Source organism: Aedes aegypti, chromosome 3 (genome assembly GCF_002204515.2).
Source record: "Aedes aegypti strain LVP_AGWG chromosome 3, AaegL5.0 Primary Assembly, whole genome shotgun sequence".
In the NCBI taxonomy this organism is placed as follows: Eukaryota; Metazoa; Arthropoda; class Insecta; order Diptera; family Culicidae; genus Aedes; species Aedes aegypti.
In genome coordinates, this window is record NC_035109.1 from 110,834,783 (window position 1) to 110,848,559 (window position 13,777).

The following is a 13,777-nucleotide window of genomic DNA, read 5'->3' on the forward strand; positions in this document are numbered from 1 at the left end:
TGAAAAGTATTCAGATTAAATGTGGTCAAACCAACGGGGGTACCCGGTAGTTTATTTTAAGCATTTAAAGGATGCAATTGTTTTGTACTGTAAATTCATGTATAATATGAAGGAAATTTGTTTTTAGGGATTATGATGTGAACTTGTCATTGGTACGAATTGAAATATGTGTGTTTTGTGTCTATTAACTTTTACAAACATGTATTTTATTTTTTTTATGTTGTAAAATATACAAACCAAAGCATTATAATAAAATGAAAATCGTAAAAATAAGACCTTTGATCAATTTTTTTAATAAAACAACATATTTTAGCAAAACAAATCACAAAATTTTCATGAAATATGACGATTTGAAAGTTTTGTGATGCTCCCAATAAGTTTCCGTGACATGGGTATAATTCAAACAATGTTTGCATAGCCAATGTTTTATACCTTGTGAATATTTATTTGGACTTTTTTTAAATATTTTCTTATTTATCCTGTTATTGTTGATGTTGTTCCAAAAAAAAAGTCATGCCTAGTGGTAGAGCATACATTGGTTAACAAAAGTGCTGAAGACACAAAATTGCTCAGATTAGTATCCACTTTTGTACGATTAAGACCTTTTCGCGACATCTTATACGTGAAAACTTGCACATGTGAGTATCGTATACTGCAAAAGGTGATTTTATACCTTGTGAATATTTATTTGGACTTTTTTTAAATATTTTCTTATTTATCCTGTTATTGTTGATGTTGTTCCAAAAAAAAGTCATGCCTAGTGGTAGAGCATACATTGGTTAACAAAAGTGCTGAAGACACAAAATTGCTCAGATTAGTATCCACTTTTGTACGATTAAGACCTTTTCGCGACATCTTATACGTGAAAACTTGCACATGTGAGTATCGTATACTGCAAAAGGTGATTCCGTTATACGTACACTCCCGTGCATAAGTTTGGGTTCACCCCCTAAAAAACATGCAAAAGTGTTCTGTCCATATCTATGTGATTACACGTCCAATTGAAACTCTCTAAGCCGCATTCGAAAGGCAAAGAGTTATTCTTACTTCGTATGTATTTTTCCAAAAACATTTTTTGAACTTTGTATATTAAATTTTTACTTAAAGTTGTGATATTTTTCAAAAAACACACTGAAAAAACATAGCTAATTTCCTCAGCATTGGATCGACCAAAATTTTAAAACAAGGTGTCATTAGAATCGTAATCTTATATTCTTTGAAGAGCACTCATGAATTTTTTGCGGAAAAATCTGAAAAGTATTCAAAATCAATGAAACAGTCAGTCTAGTCATCGTGCAAAAGTTTGGGTTCACCTGAACTTACTTAAATCTGTGAAATCTGGAACGCGAAATTATTTGCGCTCAAAAAAGCTTTAAACTATTAAAATAAGTTGAAAAATGGCAGAGATATTGACAAAAATGATGTGCGTGCGGCTCAGGTAAACCCAAATTTTTGCACGATTTGCCTCATACTGAGGGGTGAACCCAAACTTTTGCACGATGACTTGACTGACTGTTTCATTTATTTTGAATACTTTCCAGATTTTTCCGCCAAAATTTCATGGGGTCTCTTCGAAGAATATAAGATTACGATTCTAATGACACTTTGATTTAAAATTTTGGTCGACCCAATGCTGAGGAAATTAGATATGTTTTTAAGTGTGTGTTTTTTTTTTTTTGAAAAATATCACAACTTTAAGTAAAAATTTAGTATACAAAATTCAAAAAATGTTTTTGAAAAAATACATACGAAGTAAGAATAACTCTTTGCCTTTCGAATGCGGTTTAAAGAGTTTCAATTGGACGTGTAATCACAGAGATATGGACAGAACACTTTTGTATGTTTTTGAGGGGGTGGACCCAAACTTTTGCACGGGAGTGTACATACTAGAGTTTTCAAATTTCCCGGGATTTGATTTCCCGGGAAACGGGAAATAAAATTACCATTTCCCGGGAAATCCCGGGATCCCGGGAATTTCTGAAAAACGTGAAAATAAAGCAAATTTGGTGGAATTTTATTTTTTAAATTATTCGTATTTCGTGTAGGGTCGGTGTTCCATTAGTAGATAGTCCCCTATTGTCGCACTAAGCGCTTTTTACGGCCGGTTTTCTACAAATCGTTGCAGAATATGTTTAATATGAAGCTCAGGAACCATTTACCCAAGTACCATTGATACATAACTAGATTTTGTTACAAAAAAAATATGATCGAAATATAGTTTTGCTTATAATTTACGCTCCCTTGCATCTATAGGAAACCTATTGTTCCTATAGTAGCACTACGAAGCAAAACTATTTTTCATAAAACAAAATAATTAATTAAATAAGAACTTTTTTATATCATTCAAAAGCTTTTGTTCCATTTTTTGAAGCATAAATATAAAAGTTATGTAAAAACACGGTTTTGATTTGTATTTTGCTTTGTATTATAGGCTCTAGAAGCACAAGCGACAATAAATACAAAAAAAAATTGTTTTCGTATTTTTTGTGTTTTTTTTACAAAACCGTGGTAAAAAGCTTTCAGACGTAAAAACAATGCCACTGGCTTTATTTTTCGATTTTATTCGAATATTTGTTCTTAGTCATGCGGCTTCATCGACCGTATATGTATTTTATACCAGTAAATTTGTTGGTTATTTCTCTTCTTTGTGAGTAATTTATTCTTACTTCATTTCAAACGCTAGGCTTCAGAATAACAAAGTTTATAGCATTAAGCAAAAGTCCTCGTGGAGTTTATTATTGATCCAACTAGAGTCTTTATATTCAAAATTGTGACTGATACATCCATGAAAACTTTATAAGCCTACTGAATTCATAGAAAAGCTCCCTTGAAAATTTCTTTATTTTATATAGCAAAATTCGTGAAAAACTATATCTATTTCATGAACAACTTTTTCATTGCAAAAAAAACAAAAAAAATCAGCATCGAAATATAACTAGTGATCTAGTGAGTTCATTGGTAAGAATTATAGGATAAGTAAATGGTGCGATGGTTTTTGTTTGAAAATAGATAGTAATTTCTTTTTTTATAAAGCTACCCGGGAAATACGGGAATCCCGGGAAACAGAAAATCATTTCCCGGGAAACGGGAATCCCGGGAAATCTCAATTCCCGGGAAATGTTCCCGGGAATGAAAACTCTAGTACATACATCTTGGTTGTCTGGGACAGATGGGATATATTTGGGGTATGTTTCATCGCTTGCTTGGATCGTATTTCGAAACCAAATAAGAGTGAATTCTGCAATGCCTGATCACGGTTGTAGATTAGTAGATCATATTATTCTAGAGTATTCTAGAGTTCAAGGCATATATGATTAACAATTTGTATTATTATTTTACCCATTTTTAGTCTGGACTAAACCACTAAGCAGAAGCCAAAAATAACCACTTTATTTCCCGGAAACTATAACATTAAATCCTTTCAACTCAATTTACGAACTTCGTAAGTTAAGTAAATTGAATTTACGTAAAAAATACTTCGTAAAACGAGGTTTTAGTGTATTGTGTATAAATGTTCGTCGTCAATACGAAATGAACGAATTTCGATCTGAAAACGCTTTAAAAAATATAACAATTGTTTGTTTTTAAATTGAATACAGTAATACCTCGATATAACGTAACTCGATTTTTATTTTCGTTACGTTATATCGAGGTTACGTTATATCGAAGCAAAATATTTTTTTTCCACAATTTCGTTCAACATGTATTGTTTGATGAGAAAATGAGTCTTACATGGATATTATTGAAGTAGCAGGCATTTTCAGTTTATCTTCCATATTTTTTCAATATATTTCCGTATTTTTTATAATATTCTATTTTTTAGCTCTCTATTGCAGTAATCCTTAAAAATGTTTTCAGGAAAAATATTTTGAGGAATCTTTGAACACGCGGAGAAACTATAAAAGAAATTCATACATGAGATCTTTCAGAAATCTTTGAAAAAGTTAATGTTGAGCAGTCCATTGACAGTTCTAGCAGGCAATTATGGATCTTCAAGATTTTTTTTTTTAAGAGGAATTCGTTTTAAAACTCCTAAAGCAAATCTTTTGTGAATTCTTGACAGAATTTTAGTATGAATGTCCCAAGAATTCTTTAAAAAATGTTTTTTTTTATAGTTTATGAAGAAATCACTAGAAATCTCCATTTAAAACAATAAATATCATAAATTATTTCTGCAATAAAAATTGCAAAAATAATTTATGAATGACCCCAAAAATAAAAAAAAATTATTCCACTTTATATCCTGGAGAAATTACTTGGTGAAATTTTTGTACAAAGGCAGTAGAACTCATAGATATATTTAAAAAAAAAACTATGGGAGAAATTCAAAACTGTTAAATTTAAAATTCTTAGAATCCGGAATTTCTTGGAAACAGTTCTTGGACATATTCTGGAGAAATTCCTGAATATTAAAACCATTTCTTGCGAAATTTCTAATGAAATTCAACAAGGAATTCTTAAGACGGCAATCCGTTAAGTCAAAATTGATTAAATGTTCCTAGAAACTCTTAGAGGAATCTCTGAAATCGCCTTAAAAATTCTGGTGGAATCCCTGGCATCATTTCTGATGAAAATCTTAGAAGTTTTTAAACATGAATATCGGGAGGGTTAACTAGTGGTATTTCTGGAATATGCCTGTCGGAATAGGCTAATATTTTCAAAGCTGAACGGTCACTTCGACATATGGTGGCTAGTAGGAGAACCGTCATAAAAAAAGGTTGGGTTGAGAATGCACCGTGTGCAGTATAGGAAGGAGCATATATATTACACTTTTTCTTGGAATAGTTATGTTGTAGACGATCGGAGAGCATTGAAAAACATGATAAACTTTTTTTCCTTCGAAAATGTACAGAACCGGTCAGTGCTCATGTACGATTAGTGGGATTAAATTGGAAAATTGGTGTTTGGCAACATAGGTTATAAACTTCCGGATTCTTTGTTGGTGGTTAAATTTGTTGTGAAATCATGCGTATCGCAAGAATAAAGGGTCAAAATGATTATGCCAATGGAAAATGGAAAATATTTTAATAATGAATTGATTATGAGCTAATTTTTGGGTCGAAAAATTGAATTTTGGACGTAAACAAACATTTTCAATGACATTTCTCTCCTTCTTCCATAGCGACCTCTATGATAAATAATTATTAAAGTATTCATAGAGTGAGTAGCAGGCTTGGTACCAGTGAGAGCATAAATGCAACAAAAATGAAGAAGAATGATGTATACTAGAGTTTTCAAATTTCCCGGGATTTGATTTCCCGGGAAACGGGAAATAAAATTACCATTTCCCGGGAAATCCCGGGATCCCGGGAATTTCTGAAAAACGTGAAAATAAAGCAAATTTGGTGGAATTTTATTTTTTAAATTATTCGTATTTCGTGTAGGGTCGGTGTTCCATTAGTAGATAGTCCCCTATTGTCGCACTAAGCGCTTTTTACGGCCGGTTTTCTACAAATCGTTGCAGAATATGTTTAATATGAAGCTCAGGAACCATTTACCCAAGTACCATTGATACATAACTAGATTTTGTTACAAAAAAAATATGATCGAAATATAGTTTTGCTTATAATTTACGCTCCCTTGCATCTATAGGAAACCTATTGTTCCTATAGTAGCACTACGAAGCAAAACTATTTTTCATAAAACAAAATAATTAATTAAATAAGAACTTTTTTATATCATTCAAAAGCTTTTGTTCCATTTTTTGAAGCATAAATATAAAAGTTATGTAAAAACACGGTTTTGATTTGTATTTTGCTTTGTATTATAGGCTCTAGAAGCACAAGCGACAATAAATACAAAAAAAAATTGTTTTCGTATTTTTTGTGTTTTTTTTACAAAACCGTGGTAAAAAGCTTTCAGACGTAAAAACAATGCCACTGGCTTTATTTTTCGATTTTATTCGAATATTTGTTCTTAGTCATGCGGCTTCATCGACCGTATATGTATTTTATACCAGTAAATTTGTTGGTTATTTCTCTTCTTTGTGAGTAATTTATTCTTACTTCATTTCAAACGCTAGGCTTCAGAATAACAAAGTTTATAGCATTAAGCAAAAGTCCTCGTGGAGTTTATTATTGATCCAACTAGAGTCTTTATATTCAAAATTGTGACTGATACATCCATGAAAACTTTATAAGCCTACTGAATTCATAGAAAAGCTCCCTTGAAAATTTCTTTATTTTATATAGCAAAATTCGTGAAAAACTATATCTATTTCATGAACAACTTTTTCATTGCAAAAAAAACAAAAAAAATCAGCATCGAAATATAACTAGTGATCTAGTGAGTTCATTGGTAAGAATTATAGGATAAGTAAATGGTGCGATGGTTTTTGTTTGAAAATAGATAGTAATTTCTTTTTTTATAAAGCTACCCGGGAAATACGGGAATCCCGGGAAACAGAAAATCATTTCCCGGGAAACGGGAATCCCGGGAAATCTCAATTCCCGGGAAATGTTCCCGGGAATGAAAACTCTAATGTATACAAATATACAGCAATGATAAAATTATGGTTTTAACATTAGCTTATAGCTCACTCGATATCGATTTATGACTGTATTCAGTGATAATAAATGCTTGTATTGCTTTGATTTAGTTTTGGTTGGTGTTTTAACCTTGAAAAATGTGTATTGCAGTTCATAAACTATGTTTTTAATAAAAAATGGAAAAATAAATGGGAGCCAAAGAAGTTACGTTATATCGAGGTAAAAATTACGTTATATCGAGTTACGTTATACAGAGGTTACGTTATATCGAGGTATGACTGTATTGGTATTTGTTACGAAGCTAGTTATCTACGTGCTATGAAATTGTTGAAAACGAATGATTTCGTTATAAAAAACTAAATATTGTTTCAGTAGAATTCAACATTCTTACTGAGATGTAGCAGGAATAAAGGTTTATCCAGAAAATCGCGAAAATTTCCTATCAACCGGATGTCATCCATTTGCAATTAGAAGGCATAGTTGTTGTAAAATGCGCCGTCGGTGTAAAACTTGCTGCCGCAATATTTCCAAGATAATAGATTTTTTACTCAAATTCTATCATTTCATACGATTACTCTATCAACAACGCCTCTCGCGGAAGAATATTTTCCGATTTTCACATCAAAAATATTCAAAAATGATTTTGACAACCTTGGGAGTAAATGACGCATAACGTCATGACGGGTGGGGGGTAATATGCCGTACATAATGATTGCACAGAAATCATCGGTGAATTTCAAATTATACCGCAAAAATCGAAACATGCAGCCGCTGCATACTTTAGAATTTGAAAAATAGCTCAATTTTACTACAAATTGAAATTGGATGGTGCGTTATATCACTCTACTTTGAAAATCGTTCACTATTGGTTTCATTTCTTTAAAATTCATTTCTCAAATATGATTGCCTTAATTCAATGACTGTTATTACTAAATGCGAGCTTATTTATATGACTTACAAGGAAGTTCAACCCAATACCCCATCTTCCCTTGAAGTGAAAATATTTTTACAATATTGCAGTTGTGAAATGAAATACTATGACCAAAAGTCCAAGAACTGACGGATCTTCTCCCCTTCCAATATGTATAGAATGTAACATTGACCGCATTTAATAACAATTTCCAATCATTTAATGTCAGTTGAGCTGACTCAGTTCCCTACTTCCATGCCTCCGAATCCTGGCAATCGCATCATTCAGCTAGAACAACTGAACCGTGCAGTGCATGTCTTGCATTAATTTACATATGCATGCCTCAATGGATCGCTCATACCGAGCAAATACGTGATCCTTTGCGGCCCATTTACAACATCATCAGTTCCTCCAAGTGGTTGCACCTCAATGACCCATTTAACACCTGTGAGTCTACTGTGTAGACGTATGATTTGTCTAAGGAAGCACCAGCAGGTAGCTCAAGCACGACTTCCATATGGCTCCCATCTGACCACGTCTTAGCAGCACGAAATACTCAATTGCAATTAATTCAACTGATATAGTTTCTTGCAATTAATTTCCATCATTGTTCACTTAGTTCGATACTCGAACCCTTCCTCTGTTTCAATCTCATATCAGGGAAAGATGCCTTTCTGGTGTCTGCATCTGTACCAGCTAGCTACTTGAACTCGATAGATAGCTTCCCCGTAGGAGAGCCTCAAAGGTTCTCAACCTGTAGATTGTGTTACACTTAGCATAGGGCGATTTCCAGTCGAAGTTTTGAAAATCGAATTTATGAATCGATGTTATTAGCGAATTGATTTTTAGTTTCGATTCAAAATGATGAGATTTACTCTTTCACGTATTCGAACCCCTCTGATCAGAATCTCTATAGAAAAGTACCAAAAAATAGTAGTTTGTATTACATAACTACAAAAAAAAAACCAACAAGAAAGGGGGTAGAATGCATACAAAAAATAATGTTCAATTTGAACATCTGAAGCATCACAGTTTGAAAGCTTGACCACTACTGATTGTCAAATGCACTCAATGCACTCGAATACTCACTCAAGCATACGGTTCCGGTTCGATCTCAACGTAGTAAAGGACCACATTTATTCAATTTTCCAATGAAATTCAGGCAGCCTAATTGCACTCTCGGCTTCACATTCACACTTCTCATCCGAATCGTATGTCTCATTGCAGGAACACGTTGACCAGTATCTGCCCATTACGGTAATGGGAGTGTGCAGCATAATCGGTGGGCTGTCCCTAATCGCACTCAAGGATAAGCTCAGTAAGAAGTACCAACAGCGGCACCGGAGCGGAAGTGGAAGCGGAGGCAGTATGGTGAGCAGTGTCACACGGTCCACCGATGACGATACGAGGTAAGATAATCGAGTGGATTTTCAATCATCCACATTTGGAGGAGTGCCTTTGATGGTGCTTTTGCTTGCATGAACTAATAAGGTACAGGCGAATTTGAATATTAATTAGTTTATCGAGGCAAAGGAAAACGTGATTTGTTTGAATTTTTGCCATTGTTATGATGTAACAAATTCTCTGGCCAACTATGCTGAAAACAGTTCAAGCAAATCGACATGAATATTCCATAGAATACAGATATTAAGAATTCAAAATTGTCTGTACAGTAGAATGTGCTAGAAAAAATCAATGTTCGAAAAGTCAGGGTACAATTTTTTCTCATGTTTGGTTATTCACTTTTCGAAACAATGCTTTAATAAAAGTATTTTGTGAAAAAAAAATTAACAGATTTGGTGCAACCGCTTTTGAGAAATGAGCATTTATGTGTATGGTACCATAGTAGCCGTATTAGGATCTTGAAAACTTCAAAAACATCATCATTGAAATTTCATTGAGACAATTCAACTGATGTGTATGATATTTTTAAAAAAGTTTTTTTTTAATTTTAGTTTTTCGGAAATATGGACTGAAAACAAAATGACAATTAAGGTGAAGATGAATCGAAGCCAAACCTCAAATTTTCAAGAGCACGGATCTGGATAACCAAACACCCGTTTGAGCTGACAACCTAATCGATTGGTCACCACCAGCGAGTGACCAATCGATTAAGTTCTCAGCTTAAACGGATGTTTGGTTCTCCAGATCCGTGCTCTTGAAAATTTGAGGTTTGGCATCGATTCATCTTCACCTTAATGAATTCTTCTAAATTATCAACACTTCTTCTAAATTATCAACGTGCATGACGCCAATTTTTAATCGAAATATGTAATTTCAAAACAATGGTTTTCAGCCATCTTAAAACAAAAATCTCCAAATAGTGATCCATCACAAATCTAGGCTGACCATACGTCCCGTATTTAACGGGACAGTACCGTTTTCATCACCTTGACGAACTGTCCCGTCGTTTTATTGAAAATGCTCCAATTGTCCCGTATTTTTGAAAATTGAGAATGGTCACAGCATATTACACAGAACGTAATATAAAAAGCAATATTATAAAGTTTTCATTTAGGTTTAGAGTTTTATGCCTTACTGATCTTATTTTTTCTTCAGTTGTTATCAGGTGCTCACTCAAAGCTTAACGGAAACTTGTAGACACCATATTCTTTCGATTAGATTTTTGGATTATACTCATATTTGCCAGTTTTTGCCCGATTTCCAGAGTATGGCTGGGTTTCATTCAAATATTTTTTGTTTACATAAGAATAATATATGTAAGTTTAAAAAATCCACATTCAACAGAAATATTTTTGGAATTTTGTGAAAATTTATATGTAATAGCAACATTTCCTAAAGACTAGCATGAAATTGAGGCTGAGAAGACTCATAAATCCAGCAATCGAGCTTTTTTTCGATCTCATACCAAATTTTCTTCAGCAAAACTTTTGAACTAAAAAGATATTCGTAAACCGTTTATTTATATTATCGACCAAAATTGGAGATCGTGCATCGATATCATGTGTTACTTAAATCTTTCAAATGAATCTTGAAGACTTCATATTGAAAAATACGATGGTATCTGTACTTAATGCAAATGTCAAATCAATTTTCGAAAGCCCATAGGTACACTTTCCAACAATCATTTTAAATTATACAGGGTGTGCCATCTTTTACGTCGGTTTGTGAAAATTTAATAACTTTGTAAAAAATAAATCAATTCCTACATTGAGGTATTCCTATTTATTTAGACTACACTCTTAAAAATAATGAAAATTACTCTGGACGTAATTCTGGTTATGACTGAATGATACATGATGTAAGTGATGGAACGACACAAAAACGTGTCCTTGAAGATGTATTGAACAAAAAATGTAATTTTACATGTTAAAGGACACGAAAACGATGGAACTGTGATCGTCATTTCCCGAATCAGACACTAACGTATTTGAAATTGGACACCAATTTACGTCATTCGGCTCGCTTCTTTTATGTGCATCCCAAAAGACGTAAATCACATTATTTTTTGGTACTGTGTATTATTTGGACTATTTCATAACAACCGCATCAATAAAGTGTCTTTAATAGCTGCAGCAAAATGAGTTCATTTTGCTGCAATTTTCATTACTTTTTCGAGTTTTTTTTAGAGAGATTTTTCAATGATTTAGGCACGGATGTGTGCTATAAGAACTTCAATAGTCTGATCCCCTGATGTCCCTTCATTTTGACAACTTCTAGGGATTTTTCATTGCAGAAACTGAAAAGTTTAATTTGCAGTGAGACATGGAACGTAGATTCATTGAAACCATTTACGTCAAAGACCTTTTTACGCATTTGCAGAAAGACATAATGAGGTAACATCTAAAACTATCGATTTTCATCGATTGTTTCATACTTTTTTATATGTGGCCCAATTAATGTTTTGGCAAGAATGCCTGCCCAAATGGTCACTTATGGCGTGTCATGGATCTACAATAAATTGGAATAGCAGTTGGTAACTGTTGTCTATAATATTTAAAGGATATGAACATTGTGGTAACACAATAGAAGGACTACACTGCGGAACACGATTTTGTCTCAAGCACCAAAATACCGCTTTTTACTTAATTAATGGTTGCTGAATCCAATGCCATTTACAGAAATATCATAGCACGTCTAGTTTTTGAGATATTGGCTGTTGAAAATGTTAAATTTAACTATTTCAGCCAACTTGCATGCAAGTTTACCAGCTTGTATGGCAATTTATTTGCTTAATTTGCCTCAGAACTCAAACTTCATGTGTATAACAATAATTATCATCAATGATCATAATACTTCCGATGCTCAAAAGTTATTTTTTGTTGGTTTAGAAAAGTTTTGTATTTTTCCATATAAGAAAACCGAAGAATTTCGTATGGAGACTGCAAGCATGTTGAAAAAATCGATTTAACCTCAATTTAATCGTGCAATTTCAATCAAATTATATCTGAAATGAAAGTTATAGTCTTATTTTGCATGCTTGGTAGATTAGATCATAATATATTTTAATAAATCATACTTTAAATGTTATGTAAACATCAATGCAATCAGTGTTTTATACAACTTTCGCGAATTGCAGCTAAAAATTGTGACGTGCTGAAATATTTCTGAGAATGGTATCAGATTCAGCAAACCCAAATCTACTAGAGACACATAATTTGATTCTTGAGACACGCAAAAATGTCATTTTTGTTACGCTGTGCTATTTTCAATGCTTAGCGTAACTATTTTGGCGCGTTGTTTTGATGTAACCTTATTCACGTTTAAAATTGTACTGAATTGACGTTTCCATTACAAATTTAACCAAGTCGATCGGTTGATAAATGTCAATTTTATTCAATGTTTACAAATAGCAATAAAAATAGTGCACCCTGTATTGAACAATGATTTTGCTTCTACTGCGATATTTCCCAGAAAACATCAAATAAATTTTCAGGTATCATCCAACGTATTTTTTTTAATCATGTAGAGATTTTTTAGGATGAGCATTATCTCTGTCTCTATAGTATGTCCCGTTTTGTCCTTCCTTTGTCCCGTTTTTACCGGGTTAGCTTATGGTCAGCCTACACAAATCTCATCTAGGTTTTAAAACCGAGGTCATTGATTTTGAAATTATATACCACGGGGTGGACTAGGGTAATGATACAGACAAACAGAATTTAACTATATGTGAATTTCTTCGTGAAACATAGTTTGCCATTTCTGGCACATTAGCACTCTCTATGACACACAGCCTGAAGCAATAATTTGCAGGTGGAACAGTCCCCGAGCTGCATAGTAAATTTAATCAGTGGCATCTTTTCGTGCTGATATATATTCAGAACAAATAAATCTACATCCACATTGAAGTCATTCTATATGGGCAAAGATCCTCGTCCTCGTCGATCGTCCGTGGCCATGATAAAAGCGCAAGCTGTCCTCTACCTTCTTCCGCTTCTTTGGCTTTCAAGCGAGGGACGCCCATAAATGACGAAGTATTTAGTGGGGGGAGTCTACGATTTTGCTACGAACCATGTATTAAGTATAGGAAAATAGGCTACGATGGGGGAAGGGGTGTCAAAAATTGCCCAAAATATGCTACGTCATTTATGGACGCTGCCCGACTTCTCTGCTTCGAAAAACTTTCTCCGCTTCTTCCGCAATCTGTTGCTCTATCCATTGAGGACCATCTTTTCGCTTGTGCCTGCCCGGGCTTCTGACATATAGGGAGCTGGATCCTATTATTGGCACTTTTGATTCACTTCGACAGTGTTTTTTTTTCGAAGCTACTGAGCTCTTATATAACCACAATACGTGTCGCATTGAAGTGCTTTTTTTGGCAGTTTCAGACAATTCGACCGAGAAAAACCCCCATGCCAAAGTGAATCATGGAAGTGAAAAAACGGCTTAAAAAAACTTTAAAAGTGAAACTTAAAAGTAGATGGAGTACCGTGTACCTTTTAATTCCGCTCCTAAATGCTTATCTTTAACAGATACGCGTATTTCGACTACCACTTGCAGTCTTCTTCCCGAAATACGCGTATCTGTCAAATATAAGCATTTAGGAGCGGAATTAAAAGGTACATGGTACTCCATCTACTTTTAAGTTTCTCTATTTGAGATTCTGCTCAGAGGATTCGAACATTCATTAAAGAGACTTTAAAAGTGTTAAAATGGCTTAAAACGGCTGAAAACAGCATAATATGGCTTGAAATGGTATTAAAATGGCATAAAACGGCTAAAAATGTTTTAAAATGGCTAATAACAGCTTAAAATTGCTTTAGGGGCCGATTTCTTCTCCTTCGCTTAAGTCGTAAACTACGTTTACTCATATTATTAAACTAGGTTTAAGGCCTAAGCGGGGGTGAAGAAATCGGCCCTTAAACAGCTAAAACCAGCTTAAAACGGCTCAGAACAGTTTAAAGTTTCTCCAAGTTTG

At 33.6% G+C, this 13,777-nt stretch overlaps 1 protein-coding gene across 1 annotated transcript in view; it reads left to right on the top strand.

Annotated features, from left to right (window-relative positions):
• The window catches only part of LOC5564863 (organic cation transporter protein), a 130,822-nt gene that overhangs the window by 108,753 nt on the left and 8,292 nt on the right, over positions 1-13,777 (top strand). Inside the window, exon 6 of the mRNA XM_021849156.1 lies at positions 8,626-8,807. Within this exon, the coding sequence (XP_021704848.1) occupies positions 8,626-8,807 (182 nt within the window). The remainder of the gene's footprint in view (positions 1-8,625; positions 8,808-13,777) is intronic.